This window comes from Rhinolophus sinicus, linkage group LG07, assembly GCF_036562045.2.
Source record: "Rhinolophus sinicus isolate RSC01 linkage group LG07, ASM3656204v1, whole genome shotgun sequence".
Lineage (NCBI taxonomy): Eukaryota > Metazoa > Chordata > Mammalia > Chiroptera > Rhinolophidae > Rhinolophus > Rhinolophus sinicus.
The window spans coordinates 24,328,199-24,352,848 of NC_133757.1; the positions used below are offsets into that span (position 1 = coordinate 24,328,199).

Consider the following 24,650-nt stretch of genomic DNA (forward strand, 5'->3'; position numbering starts at 1 on the left):
GGTGGGGGGTTGGGGGGGTTCCTATCCTCTGGTAGAGGCCAGGGATGCTGCTAAATACCATTTAAAGCACAGGACAGCCCCACAACAAAGACTTATCCAGCCCAAAATGTCAATGTGCCAAGGACAAGAAACTCTGGTTTACATCAAATGACAGCACACTGTCATGGTTTGCCTGGTATTGCAGGCTGTCTCACTGACAGATTACAAGCTTTTGGGCTCAGTGTAACATGTCTCATTCTTTGCACATGATAGGTGCTCACAAGTGTCTGTATTTCTTCTTCCTCTCTATGATAAAACTTTTCCCTCAAAGTACATTCTTTACATTCTTCTCAGGTAAGGAATATTAGAATGGAATCATTAGTAAGAGAAAGGGAATAACATTTAATGAACAAGTATGTGTCAAATACTGTGCTCTGCGATTTATATGCATTATCGTGTTTAATCCTCAGGCAACCGCATGAGATAGGTAGTATGCCTATAATTGCTGAAATGTATTGAACATTTATTATATGCTTGGCAGTTTGCTAAGGGCTTTACACAAATGGTGGTATTTTATTGTCACAACTTTATGAAATAGATATTATTACTATTCCCTTTCTACATATGAGGAAACTAAGGCTCAGAGAGGTAACCTGCTCAAGAAAATGCAAACTAGCAAGTATCTGAACAAATATTTGGACCCAGGCAAGTTGGTCTAAATCCAAAGAATCTAATCTAATCTAAATCAAATTTCCTTCACAAATACGGATATCCCTTGCGATGGGATTTCCCTAAAAGGTAAAATACCTGTTTTGGAGGAAGGACAGAGGTTGAGGTAGGAACTTCATAGGCAATTTGGAGAGAGGCTCCTCCCATATCCAGTATCCCTACTGTCCTTCTGCGTCCCGTTGCCAATTCCTGGGGAGCTTCGGCATCTGATTCTGAAATAAATAAAGGAATAAAGGAATTGAAAATAAATAAAGGAATTGAAAACTAAAATTAAGTAAAAAAGAAGGAAAAAACAGAAAACAGCAATCCCTTAAAAAAACTAAAAGAAATTAACACAGAGAAGAATTATTTCAAGTGACTTAAAACATGGTATTTTGACTATATATCCCTTGTAGATATATCTTAATGACAAAAGGAACAAATAAATATCTAAACCACATTCTGGTAGTCTTATTGGTAATATTATTGATATTATTTTAAAACCATTAAACACATATCGAGGAACAAAGCAAATAAAAAAAATATGTTATTATATTTAGGGACCAATATTTAGCATAAGAGAAAAAGAATATAAATATAAAATCAACTAAATTAAATAACCTTATAATCTTAAATATGAAAAATCCCAGCTGTTAAAGGCAGAAGGAATGATAGAATTAGAAAAATGATCCTTTTGCAACTTCTAGTGAAAAAACCAGATCTAAGCAATGATAATTGGCTATTAAACCATTAGGTGAAAAGTGAATGAGGACTTTTTATAATACCTCAGATCAGGCTGACAATACCTGAACCCTGAATACCTGATCAGTACTAACACGGCTAAAAGTGGGACAAGCAGACATCACAACCAGCCTCCTCATGTGATGTAGCAGGAAACACTTAGCACCATCTATGATTTAGTCTTGTGGAAAGAACTGAATCTGAGTCTAGTCAAGTTTCCATATCTAATCTGCAGTTTACAGGACCTATGGGGAAATGAGAAACACGTTGAAGACCCCACAAAGATGCGGTCAACCAAATTTAGAACATGGCAAATTCATTCTACTAAGCGACTAGTTTCTCTTTTTTTTAAATGAATGATTTGAAAAAAGAGGTGGGGGGGGAAGGTTAACTGGTATAGATTAACAGAGACATGTCAAATGAAATTCGTGATCCTTGTTCAGATTCTGATCTGAACAAGACAACTACAAATACATATTGAGACAATCAGGGAAGTCGCTACCTGGGAATTAGATGGGTATTGACTACATAGTAGAAATGGTTAATTTTCTTAAGTATGAAAATGGCATTGTGGATTTGTTTTTGTTTTGTTTTGAAACTCCTCATCTGTTAGAGATACATACTGAAGTACATGAAGGTAAAATGATTATGTCTGGGATTTGCTTTTAAAAATTCAATCAGAGAAAAATTCAGGTTGTGTGGAGGGAGTGTGGGGACCAAAACAATGGCAAAACACATTAGTAAGTGTTGGGTCTGGGTAACGGATTCATATAAGTTCATTTTATTATTTACTCTACTTTTGTGAATGTTTGGAACTTTCCATATTAAAAGTTAAAAAGAAACAAAAGAAAGTTAATTAGGGCTGGAAAATGAAGCATCTTGAGTTTTTTTTAAAAAAAAGAAAATAACTCAACATTAGCACTTACTTGCTACTGATGGGTTATAACTTAATCCTTTAGCCTTTAGTTAAGGAACTGTCATAAGACAATATTACTCACCATCCTCATGGTCGAATCTTCCCAAAACAAAGTTGATTCCAATCCATGCATAAACCCCTAAGAGAGAAATACAAAAGCCTTCACTTAATTCTCTTCTGCTACACCATGAATACACCTCTCCCCAGAGTTGCTCTAATTCTCCTTTTTTTACAAAACTAGTGGTAATAATATTTTACTCCACACTCTCAGTGCATGAACTTAAAATCTTTTATCTTAAAAAATAACTAAATAAAGTAAAATATTTTATCTTGTGATGTTTTTCACTTTTAAAACGATTTGCATTTTTCTAAATTTCCTACAATAACTAGGAATTATTACAGAAACAAACGTTAAAATGTTAGTTTGGGTTCTGGGCAAGATGAAGCAAGCACAGTCCACCCTGCTTCCCCACTGAATGCAAGTATAAACTCTGTATAGAGTGTACGGGGCAGCTTTCTGAGGACCCTGAAAATTAATGATAGTGGGCACACTGGGACAGAGATCAGATGTTAAAGAGCCACCAAACCAATACTGAGTTTCCCATTTTCCCCCCTCATATATTACCTGGCCTGGACTAAGTAGCTTGAAACACAAAAGAACACACCAGGTGGACAGAAAGACCTTGCTGTCTGTTCCAAGGAGCAGAAAAGGAAGCTACAAAGAGTAGGGAGAGTGGGGCGGGGGCGGGGGGGGGGTAATCCCTTCCTTTTTTTCCTTTATTCTCCTACCAGGCAATCCTGCAGCAGCACAAGGTTGGGCAAGTACCTAAAATTCTGACCAAACATGCTGCAGACCCAAGAGTTGGGGCAAATCCTTATTGCTTATTTTTTTCCCTCTGTCCTCCACCACTTGGCCCTGCATGCAGATGCAATCAAGGAAATAAATGCATGGCAGAGTGGGCAGATTCGAACCTGGGCTTTCTGACCAGAGGGCTGTGAAAGTGAGCTCCAAGGAGCCAGAAAGTGTCAGGATGATCATAGAAAAAAGGGAATAAAGTGGTGTATGAACTCCTGGGCTCACCTTCAAGCTACATATGCATGGATCTGACTCTAAACAATATAACAAAGGTTTTGAGAATGGAGCTGGGGCGAGACAACCCATTGGTACGGGCTATATGCAGGTTCCAGACTGGCCACTGGCTGGCACACCCACGGGACAAATCCAAATAGCAGTGCCAAGTCTTTTAAAGATGAACCAACAGAATCACAGCCCACAGAAGGCAGGTCAGAACTTGAGGCCTGAACCTAACCAGGTCAACTATCTGCTCAAACAAACAAACATACAAAAAAATCAATATTCTCCTTATGATTGAAACAAGACCCAGAGTCTCATAATATAATATTCAAAATGTCTAGGATACAATATAAAATTACTTGGCATAGAAAGAATGAGGGAAATCTCAACTCATAAGGGAAAAGATGGTCAAAATATGCCAACCCTGATATGACAGAGCTGTTGGAATGATCAAAGATATTAAAGCAGCTACATAACCAAGAAATAATATCAGTCTTACAATGAATGGAAAGACAGAAAGTCTCAGCAAAGAAATAGAATATAAAAAGAACCAAATGGAAATTTTAGGACTGAAAAATGCAATGTTGAAATTGAAAAAGATAAATCTTTTTCCCTTACGTGGACTGCAATTAAAAGACATAAAAGATCATTTTTTCCAAGAAACAAAAATATAATTCATCATACAGACCGCACAAGAACACACATTCAACTCCACCCCAAAACTACAAACCCCATAGGGTGAGTTTTTAGGAAGGTATCAATACTGCGTAGTAAGTGCAATGAAAGGAAAGCCCGTAACAAAACAAAAGTAATTCATTCTGATCATTCCCTGCAATCAAAACTTCTCCTTACTTTAGTAATTTGCTTTACATTTGAATTTGGCAAACTCAGTACAACTTCTAAATGCAGATATGTTTTCAGAACTGTAATTCGCTAACCAAAGAGCCATTTGGAACCACTATTATGTACTGATACATTCTTAAAACCACAGTAGTTAGCACAAAGTTAAAAACAGATATAAACTGATGACTTCTGGAAGCAGCATTCTAAAACAGACACCAATGCAGAATATGCAAATAAACTATACAGCAGAACCAAGAAAATTACTGTCAGAAAAATAAAAATCAGATATACAAAGCAATCCTAAACATCTGTTAGCGAGACTGTGCCACGGTTGGCTAAGAGGTGACCTAGCGCTCCCCTCAAGGCCCAGTACCTTCCTGCTTCCCAGAAATCACTTCTGCCTGAGACTGTGAAAAGAGGAAGTCGAACTCCAGCGGTAAATCTCTCACCAGATCAGCCAAGATGGCCAACTGCTTCCTGCAAGAAAGAACGAAAAATCCAAACGTTAATCCTTAAACTCTCTTCTCACAAACAACCTCAACTTGACCTTCTACTCAGCCTCGTGACCTCACTGTTCACCCCATTCCTTTTCAAGTCCTGTTTCTCTTTGGTACGTCCTTTGATTCCAAAGGTTTCAACTGCCTCCAGAATATAGCCTCCTATTTAAAAGGCAATATGGTGATAGTAATACTTTCCTTTATGTGTTACAATTCAAATAATTATTGAATTTTAGAAAATGAAAGTTGTATTCAATCCTATATGGTACATGAAGAGTATTTTGTTTTATTTTTAACATAAATTGGGATTATATTGTACATTGTTTTGTAGTAGAACTCAAAATATATTGGACAACTTTTCATGTCAATACATGTAGATAAAAATTGACCTCATTTCTTTTAACATCTGTCTAATATTACATTGTATAATTATACCATAAATTATTTAGCGGGTCCCTATTTATGCATATTTGCGTTATTTCCAGTTTTTCATTGTTATAAATAATGCTGCAGTATTCTTCCTCTTTGTATTTTTCTCTGATGATTTCCTTGTAATAAATTTCTAAAAGTGTAATTGCCAGATCAAAGATTAAGCACATAAAAAATTTGGTACATAGTCCTGGATTGCCCTTTAGAAAGGTGTACCCATAATGTATATTCCAGACAGCAAAGTATGTCGGTGCCCACTTTTCCATACCATCACTAAAACCAGCAAGCCCTCTTCTTTGGGTAGTTAAGAAGCATATCCAGTAGGGAGGGTAAAATAGCTCCTCTTGTTCCCCATGTAAAATTCTTATTGCATGAATTGAAGCTGGGTGGTGGGCGAATGGGGATTCATTACACTGTTCTCTCTACTTTTATATACATTTGAAATTTCCCATAATTAAAAGTTTTTTCCCTTAAAAATCACCTTGTATTAATCTATAACTTTTAAAGGGTTTTTCCATTACAAAATAAAAAAGAGGTAGAATAAATTCTGTTACTCCAGGCCTTTGGCAAAAAAATAAAACCTAGTGCCAATAAATTCAAAATAGAGTCCAGGTGATTCAAAGCCATTTTGAATACTGCTCACAAATGCTAATAAATTATCAAAGCATTAACTATGCAAAACAGGTTCTTGCAGTGATAGTTACACTTACGTCAACAATTATAGCTGCCATAGAGGTAGCAATGATTTCATAAGCCCAGGATAGAGCTAGGCATTATTAAGAGAGGTGATCAGAAAATAAGTTAAAAGAAAAGGCAAGTTCCGTAAAAATTCTTAAGATAAAATAAGTATTAACATTCAGAGTTTCCACGCTGACAGCAAACATTTAAGACAAATGAGGTGGAGCTACAGTGGGCTTTCTTTGGACAGAAACTTCTTTGACAAACAGAGGCAATGCTGAGCAGTGTCAGGAGATGAGGCAATCCCCTCCTTTGCTTCAGACACACAAAACATGGCCAAACCATCGCCCTGCTGGTTGACTCTGATTTTTGACCTCCGAGTCAGCCTTTTCTCTGGCCCTCCTCCCTGCCTCCTTGGTTGTGAGACCTGAGGCTATTCACAGACTTGTGAGGTGGCACCACCTGTGTCATCTATACTCTTCCTAGGGTTTCTAAACTTTTGGACGATATGAATATTACTTATGTCAGAAACAAAAAATCCTCAGTTGCATGCACAGTATGATTACAACTTTGTAGAAATTAAATACAGATACACAGAGAGAAGAGAATGTGACAAAATGAACGTTTTGATAGGGTAGTAGGATTATGAGTGCTTTTGGCTTGGGTTTTTTTGTTTGTTTGTTTGTTTGTTTGACTTTTAAGATTTTCTTGAATGATGTAAGGTTGCAAGTATAATATTTTAAAGTTTGGTTTTAAAAATAGGTAAAAACACAACAAAAATTTTTTAAAGACCAAGATATATGGGAAAATAAAAAGATAGAAGGCCTCTCATGGCTATGTAAAATACAGTGGTACCTCGGTTTTTGAATGTAATCTGTTCCAGAAGACCGTTCGAGTTCTGAAACATTTGAAAACCGAGGCGTGGTTTCCCCATAGAAAGTAATGCAAAATGGATTAATCCATTCCAGACCTTTAAAATCAACCCCCAAAACTGCAAATTTAGCATGAATTTTACTATCTAATGATACCATAGATCCATAAAATTTATGGTGTTTGTAAACCGAAATGTTCGTCAACGGAGATGTTTGAAAACCGAGGTACCACTGTAATCTGCTTCTCAGCAGTAAACCAAATAGGAAATCAGTAACTGCGCATCTAAACAGAAGGAAAGAAGTCCACTGAAAGAAGTACTGACATATGTTATATTGTCTGGCATGTCTGGCATAAGCAGCATGGAGTCCTGTACGCATGGCTGAGGTTTTTGTTGCCAAGTATACAAAATAAAACTTTTGTGGAAAAGGGAACTGCTATTTACCATGGAAAAATATTTAAGCTAATAAAAACATATCTGATGCCTATGAGACTATGAACATTTCAGAAGGATGGATTCTAAAGTCAAGGGAGCTCACTCCCACCCCATGACCATAATAAGTGTGGAGGGGTCAGGGAGGTGGTCAAAGGGGAGATATTACAACCAAGGAGGGGGCTCTTCCTCTTCCAGAGAGGGACGAGGGATCAAGTGGCAAGATGCCAGGCGAAACTACCAACGTTAACTGGAAAAGACCTGAGACTGGCTAGGGTTGAAAAAACTTGTCCAAAGCTCTGGAGCCTGAGCTTTGCTAGGAGCACCACCAGGGAGCCAGCAAAGGTACAGAGAAAGCAGCAGTCCTCTCAGAGCCCTCACACTAGCCCCAGGTACCCAGTCCCTCGGTGACCCTCCTACTACCCTTCTGTTATTGCTCCCCATCTAGGTGCCTCATGATTCAAATTTAACATCATCACCACTGCCCCTAACCCTCAATCAAAACTAAGAACCACTACGGCCTTCGCAGGTAGACATGGATCCCAAAGAAGCCAATGACACGAAGGTGTGAACAACTGAGTGTGCAGTTATTGCGGGGACTGGTGGCTCTGCTCAGACCAGGGAAGCACAGAGGACAGCAGCCTTTCAAGTCTGGTGCCACCCATTTTCCTGTCTCTCAGACTGTGCATCTCACCTCTCAGGAAGAAGCCTCATGCCCGCTGTGCACAGGATGTAAAGGGGGGTCTCCTTGTGCTTCTTCACAGGCACGTGAGCAGCAGCAAAGCTCAGCAGAGGACGGAGATAATCGCTGGCATGTTCTGGAGTGTCTGCCATTGCAGAGATTCCTTAAGTAAGACAAAATACTGTTTTTAAAAAGCAGATCACACAGACTCAGAGGACTGATACTCCATAAGGCTCTGCCTAAGGTCCTAAACATTTATCTGAGAGGAGGTGGGGAGGCAATGAAAGAGATACCGCTCCCCTTAAGCGGAATCTCAAGAGAAAAGGGGAGCTTGCTTTCTTGCCTTTCTCTCCTCTCTCATATGCCTGTAGCAGATATATTTCATCAACAACGAAATATATTCTGGTTAGTACCTGGCTTGATTTTTTTAACCACTGGTTGGCTGTTGCGATCTCTCATCTGTTTGATGTCCAGCAAGTCATGGGGATTCCCATTATGTCTTGGCCAGAAATAAACAAAAATCCGGGAGCCACTGCTGCCACAGTCCACAACAAGTCCATAATTTAGATTCGGGTCTTCAGTGTCAGTAGCTTCAAGCTCCCCCACTCGAGCCAAATACCTAAGTCGGGCAAAAAGAGAAATTGCTGTTAAGAGGCCAGGTCCACAAAAGGCACCACCATTTAATTCATTTCTTCATGTGTCTTCATTAAGCGTCGACATGTGCCAGGCACATGGGACTCCATGTCCTAACAGAGGAATGAAACAGTATTGACCATGTGGACTGATGTATATGAGGCAACTGCTGGTCTGTTTGCCTAGAGGCCATTGAAATTAGACAGCTAAAGGACTCCTCCATATTTGGTTTCCAGTTCTGAAACTGGCTGGGGTAACAAATCTTTTCCAAGCTTTTCATGAAAGAGTTCTAGGCCTGGGCAAACAACTGGATTTTGTTGTTCTAACCACTAAATTTTGGGGAGATTTGTTATGCACACTAAATAACTAAAACAATCTTAATAATTTTCTACCTATCTATTTATCCTTTCTGTATATAAACATAAAGAATACTACGGAATGATTATCACTTAATGTGTGTTTCTGGGTGATGATGTTTTTATGGGGCTTTTTGCTTTGCACTTTGTAATGTTAGAATTGTAATGACAAAAAATGCATTTCATGAAACAATAATTATTCTTTTTTTTTAATTTATTTTTTAAATTTATTGGGGTGACAATTGTTAGTAAAATTACATAGATTTCAGGTGTACAATTCTGTATTACATCATCTATAAATCCATTGTGTGTTCATCATCCAGAGTCAGTTCTCCTTCCATCACCATATATTTGATCCCCCTTACCCTCATCTTCCACCTCCCACCCCCTTACCCTCTGGTACAATAATTATTCTTTTCTATGCTCTTTTAAAAAATTTTATAGCTATAAAAAGGATGTTCATAAAATTTGCATAGTGTAGTAAAGAATAATAATAAGACAATGCCTGTGTACCTAACACCCAGTTTAAAAAAATAAAACATTACACTGTTAAAACAAACAAATTTAGAAAAAAAGCTTCTAGGCCCTAAGACAGTACTTTGTGTTGAGATTTTTCTCAGATTCTCATTCCAAGATACCTGACTGACAACAGGAAGAAGAAACAAGGAAAGACGTTACTGGCAAACACCCAGGGTTGAGTCTTAGCTCTAGCACTTTCTATGCTGTGTGACTTCAGCAAGTTCCCGAACTTCCCTCAGGCTATCTCCTCATCTGTAAAATAAGGATCATGGGGCCTCTGCCCTCAGAGAGACCATGCGATGCCTGTGGGCAGAGAGCACAGTGCTGCTGTCGCCACTGCTCTTGCTGTTACGTAATTATTGGGAGAGCAAATAGCTGCCAACCCTCTGGAGAAAAGGGCTGGAAAGTCCGGAAAGAAAAGAAGGCTAAGAGTTGGTCGATGCTTCTGAGCACTGAGGCTTTAATTAACACTAAAGTTCCCTCAGAGCCTGAGGGTCTGAAAAGTGCAAATATCACTGACTCCTCTCTTCAAAGGCTTCACTTGAAGAGGAGCCCGTGAGAATGGCTTTTAGCTGAGTGTACACAAAAGGAGAGCTCTTTCTTGGTGCTAAGAATACACACTGCTTGGTAGACAGATTAAAATTCTGTCTTCTAAATTATTTTGAATTTGAATAAGTGTTACCCTAGGTTGAGCTAATAATGAAATAAATGCCCTGAAAGCAATGCTGTGGAGATTTTTCAAGTGTTATAGCTAAACTCCCTTCCTTATATGTCTTACTCATCCAACATTGTCTTTAGAGCTAACTCTTAGATCCCCAAGACCCTTCCACAGAACTCCTCAGAACTAGGTTTTGTGGAGCCTGAAGCTAATACAAGTGGAGGGGGCGTCTTTTTAAGAAAAGATTCAACATGACAAATACAAAAGGGGCTCATGCAAGTGAGGGGTCTTGAAGTGTAGGTATCATTCCTTAGCTTTGTAGTAAATCCACCTCTGATCAGAACACGAAGCCAGTGTGAAGCCCCTCAGAACAGTCTAGCCTGTGTTTACCGGTGATTTCACGCTGCTATAGAGACCACAAAGTTCCTTACTTTGGACAGAAAAAAGCAAACGTGTTAAAAAGAAGAACATGTAGAAACTGTTCTAAAATAAAAAGGGAGAGCTGAGTACCTTTCCTATTCTACCATACAAAATGCACTTTTTTTTTAAAAAAGAGAAGGACATATATTTGAGCTGCACTATAACATTGTAAATTAGTGCACAGGATAAGGTCAGGTAGAACTTATTCTGGATTTCATGAGCGTGAGTTATGGGAAATGCAACAGGTGGTAAAAATCTGTTACACACTAGAAAGTTCACAGTCCTAAAGATTCCATTTCACTACATTCTTTCCCATGCTAATCAAATTGCCAGGCTGAACGGGGCTCACAATCGACCAATCAGCCCGTAACAGCTCATTTCTATCACATGAAAGCTGGGCAGACGTCTGGGTTTGTTACCGAACTCTTGCAAATAGTGACCTCGCAAGATACTGTAGATAGAAAAGACATAGGCAAGATAATCCATCTCCAGCTCAAACGACTTTTCATTTCCCATCATAGTAATCTTTGTACTTCAATGCTTCACAGATTTTCTCTGCTTCTCTTCTCTGAAAACCACTCCTTCTTCTCTCAGACATTCTGGATCCCATCCCCTCATGCTTAATGAATAACTTTTCTCTAGTATCTTGGTTCTTAAACTTTTAGGGCTCAGGATCCCTTCATATTCTCAAAAGTTATTTAAAAAAAAACACTAGTGTATGTGGATTACATCTATCTATATTTACCATGTTAGAAAATAAAACAGAAAAATTTAAAGTACTAATTTAGATATAACAATAAACTCATTACATATTAACATACTTTATAAAAAGTAATAATATTTTCTAAAACAAAAAGGAGTGCTGTTGTTTTATAGTTTTGCAAATCTCTCTAGCGTCTGGATTAATAGAAGACAGCTGGATTCTTGTATTTGCTTCTATATTCAATCTGTTCCGATAGGCTATTTTGGTTGAAGTATATGAAGAAAACCCAGCTTCACACAGACATGTTGGAAAAGGGAAGGATATTTCAATAGCCTTTTTAGATCATTATGAATATTCTTCTTTGACGCTGCACTAAAACTCAACAAGTAGAGTTTCTTAAAGATTAGTTGCAACCTAAAACCCTATCTAAGAACTTTCCATACTCTGTAACATTAAAATCCATTGGTCTTTCTTGCACTTTGAAGGGCTTTTACCTATGCATGATTTTGTAACATCATATATTGGAAAAGACTGGTTCACTGAACTATGCAAATCTTACTAATGTTCACACATTTCATTAGACAATATTAAAAAAAACCACATTCACTAATATCACTACTACTAATCTTATCAAAAAGTTTTAAGTATTGGGAAGCTATCAAACTCACAATGGCAGATACAAATTTTCCAAACTTCTGATTTTCACTTGAAAGTTCAAATCTTATCTTGGCAATAAATACTGACAGTTGTTTTCCTTAAAGTGACAAGCTGTTTTACTTCATTCATTTGCAAGAAAATGTCTGTGAAATACCCAAGTCTGAAAACCACAGTTTTTCTGGCAATTATTCTTTCAAGTAAAAATAGTATTCCATGACAAAAGCAGCTAGGTTTAGCTCATAGCTCAAACAGCTGCCTAAATGCTTTTCCTCAAGACCATTTCAGTATGCAACAGAAATGCTTAACGCTTATTTCCCATTTTGCCACACAAAATATTGAAAATATATTCTGAAGTGGAACAAAACACTTTTCCCCGCTGCAGTTGTGTGGCAATGGAGACTACAATAACTACTGGTACTACTTAGTACCTCTACCTGGATTTGTGCTACGGCACCAGCAGATTTTCTCTGCTTCTCTTCTGCTTTTGCAGCATCAGTGTAAATGTCAACTCAGTGAAAAGGCCAAGTATCATCACAATAGCCAAGAGGGAGAAACAACTCCAATGTCCACCGGCAGGTGAATGGATAAACTAAATGTGGTCTATACATACAATGGAATATTATTCAGCCTTAAGCATATGAAATCCTGTCACATGCTACAACATGGATGAATCCTGGGGATTTTATGTTAAGTGAAATAAGCCAGTAGCAAAGACAAATTCTGTATGATTCCACTTATATGAGGTATGTAAAGGAGTCAAATTCATAGAAACAGAAAATAAAATAGTGGTTACCAGGGGGGCTGGATGGGAAGGGAAAAGGGGAAATTGTTGTTTAATGGGTATAAAGTTTCACATTCGCCAGATGAAGTTCTGGAGATTGGCTGCATAACAATGTGAGTATACTTAACACTACTGAACTGTACATTTAAAAATGATTAAGATGGTAAATTTTATGTTATATGTTTTCTAACACAATTTTAAAAGGGCAAATATTTTAGTATTATTATCAAAATAGTTTTGGACTCATAGACCCACTAAGGGTGAAAGGGTGTCAGAAACTCTAAAGGGTCAGTAAACACTTTGAGGACCAAGGCTCTGATGTGACCTTTATCTTTGTTAACATCCATTTGCTTCTCCACCTCCACCTATTCTTTCCCTTTTGCCTTCTTTGACATGGCTTCCCACTTCTTAAGAAGCCTCCACGCCACAATGCAGACCTTGTAATATCCACAGTTATCTGACACGGTCTCCTTCTGCTATAAAATGTGGAGTTTCATTATTCCCTTTGACTTGTTTGCACATATTTCAGTATGAGCCCCTAAGACTTCTTTCTTTTTTTCCTCCCCTTTCTTCCACCTCCCCCCCCCGCCCCGCCCCGGTTCAAGCCATTGTTTCTCAGTCTAGTTCTGTAGGACACAGCTCCCTGGCCCATGTGGGAATTGAACCGGTGACTTGGCGTTAGGAGCACACCACTCCAGCCACCTGAGCCACCGGGCCGGCCCCTCAGACTTCTTTCTTATTTGTTTGTTCCACCTCTCCATCTAGACTACTAGCTTCTCAAGAACATGGCCTTATCTGCAGTACCTTGATATTGTCACAGTGTTTCTCACATTTCTCTGATATGTATCCATCGACACTAAATGTCTGCTCCTAGAGTTCACAATATGCAGCTGTTGGTTTGTTGCTAACGTCTCTATATCTTTGTATAGCTATACTCAAAATCAACTGGTCTCCTCCTTAGAAAGTTTCGATGGCTTTCCAAAGCATCCTGTCATCCTCTTTGGCTCCTGTCAAGATAAACAACTTCACAGCTCTAGTTTGCATGCAACTTAACTTTTCCTTCTCTTCCTTTAGAAGTCTCCATGTATGCACTGGCAGAAAAAAATGTCAGCTGACATTAGAACACAAGGGAGAAAGACAGGATCAGACAGAACTTATGTTACACATCCGATTTGAGTCTTTAATTAATGCTGCAGGCAGCAGAAAGTCTCCATTTTTCTCATCCTGCATACAAATGAGTAACTGAAGAACAATTTCCCCCTCCGTGAAGTAACAGTATCACCTCTTTCTGGAATTCTGACATCTTGTGACTTAATCAGGCTTCTTACACTTTTCGACCCCCTGAAGGTCCTCCTCTGGGTAGGCTCCTAACATGGATGGATCACTGGTCCTTCTTGGATGTTCTCATTTGTGATGTGCAGTCTTGGCCTTAGCCATTGTGGTCAATTACTTGCATTGCTGGACCCTCCTGCTTTGCTGATGCTGCACTGAGTCAATCCCTAAAGAGGACCTAAAGCCCAAGAGAAAATTCTGAAAGCTTTGTAATCCCTCATATCCACCTTCCCAGGAGAGATCTGATTCACCATCACACATACTTAACCCCACCCCCAACCCCCAAAACACACACACGCCCTCTCTCTCTATTCGAAAAACATGATTTCCCTCTGGTCACTGCTGAGTCAATGAAAAGAAAGTTGCCCACACATACATCACCCGAGGTAGAACTGGAAGACAGTGGCTTTTCACTGCCATTATCCTGAAAACATGAACAGCGTTAGCATGGTAACTGACCAAACCATTACCTAACTTACAAAATGAAAACTAATTATGCCACTTCTAGAGTTCAAACAGAACTCAGTAATGCACAAAAGTCAATTAAAGTGGCCCCATCAGCATGGGGCGACCAGCTCTTTGCTGAACAGCATCATGCTCTTCAACTCCATTCAAGGCTCAGAACCAAATATAATGACACCACAGCCAGAGTAGCTGTACATGACTGATGATAGTCACACAGGCCCAGAAAAGCCTCTTGCAAGGTTACTGTTCATCTCCTAACAAGATTAATCAGAGCAGTCAGGAACATTTATAAGTTAAAGTTCTGCTTACAAATACCACCCACTAAGCACAGGAAACTAAATAAACGAATGTGAATAAACGCAAATAAATGCCTTCAATGTCACCAGCAAAAATATATGAATTGTTCTACTGTTCTACTGTATAAAAGAGCCCTTACTTACCTGCATATCCTAAAGTTAATATTTTTTTTCCTAACTAAAAGTAATGCCTCTTCTTGACTTGCTTTAAACAGAACTGAAACTCATAAGGAAGGTCTATACTAGCTTACGTATGGCTCCTGAGCACTTGAAATGTGACTAGGGCACGTGAGGAATTTTTTGTTTTATTTAATTTTAATTAATTTGAAACAGCCACTTATGTGTAGTGGCTACCCTACTGGAAACCACAGTGTAGACATTCAATATTATTTGTTGAATAAGTGAATAGATGAATAAATGAATGTAAAATATGTATTAAGTCTGAAGTTGTTGGAGCACATCTTATAATGTAAGGCACACGCCAGATAAAAAGTTGATGAAAACACATACCTAACCCAAATTATTCTTAAAAAGAGCTTTGCTGTGTATGGTGGTGGTGGTGGGGGGTGGGGGGGTTTGCAGAGGGTATAAAGGAAATCTCGGTACTTTCTGCTCAATTTAACTGTGAACCTAAAACTGCTCTAAAAAATAACATTTAAAAAAAACACAACAACTCTACATTCTTTCCTCACTGACATTCCATTATTCTAAATTTACCTTTTCCTAAATTCTAGTTCTAATGCAAACCTCCCGCCGTCTCCTTCTAGAAGCAATGTGGGTACATGTTCATGATAAAGAAAAAAATAATAATTCTTCAGTTTTGAAACTACTGAGGGGGGATCCCCCACCCCGGCTTCTATCACCTCAGCAGATATACTAAGTTCCACAAATGGCTGAAAAATTCAAATTTTTTTCAATGTGAAAATAATTGAATTATTCTTTTAAACATTAGCTACTTTCATACATATTAAAATACAAAGGTGCAATGTGCAAGAGAGACTGTAATTTGTAACTAAAGCAATGCCTCATTTATCAAGACCATAGGATGACTTTGGTACTCCTGTGAGCATATTTCCCTGATCAAGTGTTTCCAAACTTGCTCTCGTGTAGACACCTAGTAAGTCAGTGTGCTCCGGGCCACATAGCACACAGTTAGTCCTCACGTATCATTGATAGGTTCTTGGAATGTGACTTTAAGCAAAACAACATATAACAAAACCAGTTTTACCATAAGCTAATTGACATAAATAAGAGTTAAGTTCCTATGGCATATTTCTGGTAAAAAAAAAAAAAAATCACCAAACTTCTAAGTAAAGACCCCAAACACTTCTAATATTAAACACTGAAATAAATGTGAGCTATACATACACTTAAGAAAGATTAATAAAAACAAGTTAGATAATTATTTTCCAACCTGGTGATTCCAGTTCAGGGTCCTAAGTGGTCTGAGCCCATCCTGGCAGCTTAGGGCACAAGGTGGGAAGGAACCCCCTTGGACCGGAATCCCTTCCATCAAGGGAGCACTCTCACATACCCACATTCACTCAGACCAGGACCATTTAGACACGCCGTTCACCTCACATGCACATCTTTGGGCTGTGGGAGGAAACCAGAGTCCCGGGGGAAAACCCACACAGACATGGTGAGGACGCGCACACTGCACGCCGACAGTAGCCCCGGCTGGGCACCAACTGTTTTTTTTTTCTCATCAACATTGAACAAAACCATGTTATTCGAGGACCTGCTTTATACCTTTTGTGAAACATCACAACATACTGATTTAACTTCATTTTGTAAATTAGGGACAATTCATCAATTCCTAATTATTTGCTTAAAAATTCTTAGTTATTCATTTAATGATTTTTATCATCAGCTAGTGGCCACCAGTGCTTACACAGTAGCTGCTGACACAAAAAAAAGAAATTCTGGAAGGAACATTTTAAATGGAGATAAGATAACAATCTTCAGTGTATATTTGTAGGACAAAAAAACCCCAGAAATTAGAAAACAGAAAAATCAAGATTATTTCAAATAACAATAATAGTAATAAAACTAACACCCATGATGCAACAGGCAGTCCTAGATGCTTTTCTCTTTTAATCCAAATGACAAGACTGCCTCCACTTTATACATAAAGAAAATGATATTTCAGAATACGACACCTGCCCAAGACACCCAACTACAAATGATGGGCTTATTAGCTCTAACATCAATCCTCTTATCCCTACACCATAATACCTCCTTCCCAAATAAATATCACTAAACCTTGGTGCAGTGGTTCCCAATTCAGGCTGCATATTAGAGTCACCTTGAGAAAAGGTCCAACTATTTCTTAAAGGTCCCCAAGTGATTCAGATACAGAAAGGTGACAACCACAGATTTCAGGTCATTCTTAACATAAATTATTAGACTGTGTAATAAGAGTTTTAACAAAATGTGCAGAACTGTTTGCCACTGTAGAAACAGTCGATAGAAATTTTGAGTCAGTCTACATTTAATAAATTTCCTCTCTCTTGCCTCGCTGTCAAAGTGCTAGATATTATTTTTGTCATCAATGTGCCCACATCTCATGACCACTGCACACTCCCCACTACCACCATTCCAATTTGCTCTGGTCTGCTGTCTTCTGAGACAAGAGAACCCAGCTAATTAAAAAAATGAGTAAAATAAAAGCAAGCAGGCTCTTTGTGAGAGCTTATCTTATCAGTAAAGCACAGAAGCTCCTGTACATGAGCTTAGTGATATCAAATTGGGTTACTCATGGGCCTCTTTGATTAACTGCTGATTCTTAACTTTGTTCCGGATTCTTGGCAGCATACAGTTCCTGACTATTTCTGATTCTATACAGCTATACATAAACTACTACCTCATTGGGAAATAACTATTCCTTCATGTCTGCCTCCCTAACTAGATTGTGAACTCCATGAGTTCAGGAGCCACATTTTATTCATCTTTGTACCCCAGTGTCTAGCAGTGTCGTGTACACAGCAAGCTCTCAACAAATGTTTGCTTCCTAAATGACTCATAGAGGCTGCCATGATAGTTTAATGATATATGGTAATTTGTGGCAATATGCACATAACTTTTGAAATAGTGCCATTTGCGACAACATGGATGAATTTTGAGATTATTATGCTAAGAGAAATAAGTCAGACAGAAAAAGTCGAGAACCATAAGATTTCACTGATATGTGGGATATAAAACTGAAAACAACAAAGGAACAAGACAAACAAATAAAGAAACAAAAACTCATAGACATAGACAATAGTTTAGTGGTTACCAGAGGGTAAAGGGGGAGAAGGGTGGTAGATGAGGGGTAAACGGGATCAAATATGTGGTGATGGAAGGAGAACTGACTCTGGGTGGTGAACACACAATGTGAGATATAGATGATGTAATACAGAATTGTACACTGGAAATCTATGTAACTTTATTAACAACTGTCACCCCAACAAACTTTAATTAAAATAAAGAACAAAAGAACAAAAAGCTTTTAGGCTACATGGTTGCTTGCTGCTCAGCCAAAGCACTACAGGGGGTCAAGACTTTGGTACGGTCCCCTCAATGGCACAGTCTGTGTGTTCCTTAGCACTGCACCTAACGGTTTCAATTAATTCAACTTAACAAGCATTTAATGGATCTGGCCCCTTGGGGTATATTGGCAGACAAGACCAATGGGATCACTCTACCTCCCACGGATCCATCAAATGCATTTCCTTCTCGCCATCGTCATTGCTGCCACCCAAGTTCAGGCCACCATCATCTCTCTATTGCAGTATTCCAGTTCATCTCCCTGCTTTCATTTTTACTCTCCTCCAATTCATTCTCTAAAACGCCACCAAAATATGCTTTCTTTAAAAAGCAAACCATATCATCCTTCAAAGCCTTTCAAAGCCTTCCCTCTGCCCTTAGGATAATGTCTAAACTTCCTAAAACGGCTTAGCAGGCCCAGCCTAATCTATCTCTCTATATGACTCACTAACTCCGTAACAGTCTTCACTCTAGCCATATTAACCTGCATAGAATTCCATAATTAGCCCATGCTGTCTCCAGTGGGAAGGAAAGGAAATCCCAGTAAGCATCCAGGAAACTCAAATTATGGATTTAGTTCTCCAAAGCTAACAAGCTTCTTAAGGCCTATTGTTGACAACTGTGTAGCCATCTAAACAAGTGTTGCCTCTTCTGGAAAGGAAGAGTCAAAAGAAGTCAGTACTCCTCAGCACTGCTAGAGGAGTAAAAGTTGAAAACATAAACTTGTTGAGAAAAGGTACCAAAGTCTCCATGTCCTTGTGCCATTATATCACCCAGCACATAGTGGCTGCTCAATAAATGTTTGTTGAATGAATGGATGGATGAATGACCAAAGTGATAGAGAAATGAAAACTTCTGGGGATAGAACAGCCCAGAAATATTAAGGGGAGTAGGCATGTGTCCCAATTCTAACCGAAAAAGGTTCAAGGAAAGGGTTACTAGACGTTTCTGGGAAGAGTCTTCTGCATTCTTGTAAGAGAGCACGGAAGGCCTGCTTTTCTCTAGAGAACAGGATGCATGTAGCCCTTGTTGCTACTGGCTGCTATTTTGCAACCATTAAGTAAGCTGACACTGTAGACAACAGAGCCAGAGACTCCCGTCGTGCCAGCCAGTGTTGAACTTGTGGTCCCTCTGCCTCTGGACTTCTAGTTATGAGCCAATAAACTTCCTTATTATTTCAGTCAGTTTGACTGTTACTTGCAGCCCAAAGCCTCCTAACTGATATATACCCGAGAAGTGATAAAGAGAAAATCATGTTGAAGATGGTGAAAATAACATGTCATCATGTTATTTTATAGCCTAATCAGAAATTAATAGCAAAATGAATCACTGTTATAAAAGAATGTGGATCTTCTATGCAAGTGGTAAGGCATTAAAACTATATCAAATAATTAGATGTATTTTCTGTGGGGAAAAAAGTGTTTATTCAGCTCTCACTGGATGGAATTAACAGATTAAACTCTACAGAAGAAAATACTAATGAACTAGAAGGCATAGCAATATAAAATATCCAGAAAGAAACAGAGAGGGGGAAAAAGACTGAAAAAAAATGAACAGAGCATCAGTAAGCTGTGGGAAAATTTCACGTGGTTCAAAATACGTATGTTTGGAGATGTCAAAGATGAAGTGGGAGAGGGCAGAAAAAGTATTTGAAGAAAAAATTTGTCCAGATTTGATTAAAAAATATAAATCCATTGATCCACGAATCAACAAATCACAAGCACAAGAATCATGAGAAAAACTCCAACAAACAACATCATCAAATTGCTTAAAACCAGTGATAAAGAGAAAAATCTTAAAATCAGCCAGAGGAAAAAAACTCATTATATATACAGATAGAACAAAGATAAAAATGAGAGCAGATTTCTCAGAAAGAATACAAGCCAGAAGACAGTGGAGCATCATCTTTAAAGTAACAAAAGATCAACCTAGAGATATATAGCCAATGAACATTTCTTTTAAAAGGAAAGCAACATTAAGACTTTTTCAGTCATACGAAAGTTGAAAGAATTCACCAACTACACTCTCAAACTACTAGATATGTTAAAGGAAGTTCTTCAGGCAAAAGGAAAACGATACCAGATGGAAATATGAATCTATGCAAAGGAATGAAGAGGCTCAGAAACAGTAAATATGCAAGCATTGTTTTCTTATTTTTAAAACCTCTTTAAGATAATTGAACGTTTAAAGCACAAATAAGAACAATATATGGTGGTGCTTACAATATATGCAGAAGTAAAATGTATGACAATAGCACAAAGGCCAAAGGAAAAGGGAGGAATGAAAGTATGCTGTCGACAGGTTCTTATACTATGCATGAAGAAGTACGATATTACTTGAAAGTAGACTATGGTAAGTGAAAGATGTATACTACAAACCCTACACCCTAAAGCAACCATTACAAAAATAAAAACAAAAGTTATATCTATAAGCCAACAAAGGAGACGAAATGGAATCATAAAAAATGTACTCGATTCAAAAGAAGGGAGAAAAAAGAGGGAAAACGAACAAAGAACAGATGCGACAAGCAGAAAATAGCAGAACAGATTTAAACCTAAACATAATTGGTAACCACATTAAGTGTAAATGGCTTAAATACCCCAAATAAAAGGCAGACACTGTCAGGTTAAATAAAAAGCGAGACTCAACTAAATGCTGCCCACCAGAAGCCCACTTTAAATATAAAGACACAAATAGGCTAAAACTAAAAGGATGAAAAACCATCTATCATGCTAACACTAATCAAAAGAAAGCTTAAGTAGCTATATTAATACAAGGCCAGTAGATTTCAGAGCAAAGAATATAATCAAAGAAAAAGAGAGTCATTTAATAAGAGGGTCACTTCATCAAGAGTACGTAACAATCCTAAACGTTTATGCACCCAATAAGTCAGCCCACCAAAACAAGAAAACAGAAAGATGCCTTTCATGTTTAAAACTCAGCAGCATCATTCCTAAATCAAAACTGAATATTGACAAGATCTTTATGTAGTAACTGACGTGCAATTTTACTAATAAAAGTGCGGTATTCCCCCAAAGGGTCAAAGGTAGTAAGTAATATATTAAACAGCTTATCAAAATATGTATGACTTCGGTGCAAAGCTGATCAAAGATATCTAAAGCTGACTCACCTTTCGAATTGCTTATCTTGTGGTGATGAGGCACCCCAATGTCGAAAGTCCATGATCAACATAAGTAAAAGGAGACAGGATATGAAGAAGAGTCCTAGGAATGCCACTCGCTGACGGGGAAATGGGCTCACTGTGGGCACAGTAAAGTACCACGAGGCTGGGCAGAGGTAGGAAAAACTGATCCTGAAATGAGACGAACATTAGTAAGAAAAGTCTCTAAAATTGAGTATTAAAATATAGTTTTTAAACTGGGTTAAACCTTTTGTAATAAAGGCAAAAATTCATGCCTCCAGAAATCTAAATGTTCTTTTAGTCTCAAATTTTAGAAAAGGGCCTATGTGGTTCATAGTGCTGCTACTATATAAATCAGAAAAGCTTTATCTGATCTTTTTCCAAAGTCTACACTTTGAGGTGCAAGCCAAAGAATTAATCTTATGTTAATAAAAAGATCACCAGTCTCCCTGGGCAACTTCATAACATTGAAGAATCAGTAACTACAACATTCCCACAAAAAATGCTGTCAAAAAAGTAGACAGTAATAAAATTTATTCAACTGAGTTTCAAAAATATTTTAACAGTTAATATATGTACCCGGTAAAAAACAACAACAACAAAAAAAAACATCAGCTTAAAAGGCTACATAAGTAGAACGTGAGTCTTTTGCCCTAACCCCACGATGTCCCTCTCAAAGGCAACCATTGCTACTCAATTTCTGTGTATTTTTCCAGGGATATTCTATGTATACACAAGCATACATATATGTCCTGTATGGTAATACATCCGTGTATGTATCTCCATTCCTTTGGTTTTACTTGATAGTTACTGTTCTGCACCTTTCCCCACTTAACTCTATTTGACAACTGTCCCAATCCACAGATCCACATTATTTTTTTCTGACAGCTTCAGAGTATTATAACGTATTGATAAGTGTATTCAACTGTGAAGATCACTTTTTATATTGATTCAAAAGGACCGCAGTCTGCTTTCAAAGTTCACTGGAAAAAAAAATTAGTTTAATCTCTTTAAGGGGCACCTAGCCTCACTCAAATGGAAATTTGAAAGAACATTACAATCTAGCACTTTTCTGAGTTTAGCTAGCACTGAAGTGACAGGGTTTATAGGCTGGAAATTACTGTTGTATCTGCCTTCAAAATAATGCAAATTTGATCTCTGCGTCCATCTGTCCAGATGCAAAGTCCTGATGCAGCCCTAGGGCAAGCCTCACTTGTAAAAACCTCTCCCGCACCCCCAACCTGTCTGCCACCCCCTCCCACCCCCCCACCGAGCCTCCAGCAGAGAAGAAAGTGTGCAGCCTTACCTAGCCATGGGTTCCCTTCAGTGGTCTCAATGCCTGTCACCTCCTTTTCCTTTTGCCCTGAGAAGGTGGTCTCCTTGTCCCAGGCATCTCCTAAGCCTGCAGCCTAGAAAGAGTTGGTTGGTTGGGTTTCAGGCTTACTTCCAACAGTGCCCACGAGACCAGACCTCCACGAGACGGCTACAGCGCCCACCCACTCCCCGGGCTCCCACTCCAGATCCGTCCGCTCTTGTTCCTGGGGCCCAGCGGACGCTTCCTTCGGAGTTCTCGAAGGCCAGCAATGTCCTCGAGGAACCAGCAGTCCCCAGGTGGCGGTCTCCGCTACCTTTCCTGTCCCTCCCGGCCCCGCAGCCCTCCAGCACTTAACACTTACCGGTCGAGTGGCCCGCCGGCTACCTCAGCACCTCTCCACTCGGTCCGGTGCGACTCTCCACCGCCTTCAGCCCAGCCGGAAAAAGGCCTGAGCTGCCAGCGGCGCCACGTCCCCAAGGAAACCGCAGGGAGCCAATGACTGACAGAGGACCCGCGGAGAGGGACCCGCCCTCCACCCAGCCGGAGCCCCAGCGAACCAGCTCCGACAGCCGCACGTCCGTCCGCCAAGATGGCCAATCCCCAAGAGCATTCTGCCTCTAATGCCCGCCCCAGGATTTCGAGCGCGTCCAATCCAGAGGAGCGTCGTACCATGGCTCCGCCTGGAGGGGCCGGGGGTGGGTGCATACACAGGTAACCAGTGTGGAGCCCCTCCGGGGTACCCTGCTCCTGCTGCCCCCTCACGTGGCGCGAATTCTCCGCCTGCTGCTTTCTCCGCGGCCGCTTTTAGGACAGAGCGGCTCCGGTGGGTGGGTCTTGGGGTGTCTGCGACATAAGTGCATCCTTGTCCATAACCTATAAGAGATTTTGTGTCCACCAATCCAACCCTCCAGAATGGTAGTTCTCCCACCTCGCTCCTTCCCTAGAATAGCCTACCACACTGATGCCCCGGCCTCATTGTCTTGTCCCGTGAGAAAAACATGGAAATTGGGGACAGTGACGTCTGCACAGAAGCGCTTATATCCATTCATTCAACATTCATTGAATGTCTACTGTACGACATACATGGTGAGCGGCTGCGACCCTGCCTTCCCAGACCTTACAGTAATGCATACAAAGGTAGTGTTTCCTAATGGTTTTCTTCCTTGTTTACACCAGCTGTTTCTCTCATTTCTAGGAGGGAGCCGCTTGGAGAGGGTAAAGTCCAAGTCCTTACAAACGTGGCACAGACATGGCCGTCCACAACCCCGCCGAGCAGCATTCGCTGCTGCTCCTCGCCTCGCCTATAAGGCTCCAGCAACGCACCTCTGTGGTTTCTGCCCTCTTAGGCTTTGCTCATTCTGCTTCCCCCACGTCACCACCTGCCTTGAATAGCTTTCCCTGAGTCTTAGCCTGGCCAACTGGTACTCATCCCTTAACACTGGGCGTTAAGGGTCACCTCCCCTAAAAGCCTTACTTGACCTACACTCCCTTTACATATGCCTATTCCGCTTACTACACTGAATTGCAATTATGTGTCTGTGCAAATAGAATATCCTTTAGGACAACGACTGTCTGCTTCCACATCGATGCTGAGCACTACCTGGCACATAAATTACAACTAATACATGACATATGAGTGAATGAATGTGGAAATGAAGACCACCCAAATGAGAACCAAAAGAGGCTGTTTATTCTATGCCTGCTATAACAAGGCAGTCAGCCACTATCACTTCCATCTGGCAGACTCAAGGGTTGTCAAGGGAGTGGGAAAGCTTAAGGGAAAAAAAGGGGTTGGGGGAAGGTTTCAAATATGCTCTGATTTGGGAGTATTAGCATGGGGAAGCTGGAAGCAGACTAACTAGAAGCAGGGCATCTTAGTAATTGTGTTGGGGAAGCGTATTTGGCTTTCTGTAGTTGGTCCTGAGTTGGAAAGAGGCAAAAAATAGGGAAGCTAACAGTCATTGCTGAGTCAAGAGTTCTGGCTTATTGCT

At 39.5% G+C, this 24,650-nt stretch overlaps 1 protein-coding gene and 1 long non-coding RNA gene across 2 annotated transcripts in view; one reads left to right on the forward strand and one right to left on the reverse strand.

The window, feature by feature from the left end:
• The window catches only part of ENTPD7 (ectonucleoside triphosphate diphosphohydrolase 7), a 39,383-nt gene extending 16,226 nt beyond the window's left edge, over positions 1–23,157 (reverse strand). Inside the window, exons 1-8 of the mRNA XM_019724871.2 lie at positions 23,021–23,157; positions 22,651–22,753; positions 21,333–21,515; positions 8,265–8,470; positions 7,864–8,014; positions 4,636–4,739; positions 2,427–2,483; positions 787–920 (exon numbers count right to left, since the gene is read on the reverse strand). Of these exons, the coding sequence (XP_019580430.2) occupies positions 787–920; positions 2,427–2,483; positions 4,636–4,739; positions 7,864–8,014; positions 8,265–8,470; positions 21,333–21,515; positions 22,651–22,658 (843 nt within the window). The 5' untranslated portion in view covers positions 22,659–22,753; positions 23,021–23,157. The remainder of the gene's footprint in view (positions 1–786; positions 921–2,426; positions 2,484–4,635; positions 4,740–7,863; positions 8,015–8,264; positions 8,471–21,332; positions 21,516–22,650; positions 22,754–23,020) is intronic.
• Positions 23,158–23,238: 81 nt separating this feature from the next.
• On the forward strand, positions 23,239–24,224 carry LOC109444049 (uncharacterized). The gene is made up of 2 exons (XR_012498468.1): positions 23,239–23,745; positions 23,855–24,224. It is a non-coding gene; the product is annotated as an uncharacterized LOC109444049 (long non-coding RNA).
• The last annotated feature ends 426 nt before the right edge of the window (positions 24,225–24,650 follow it).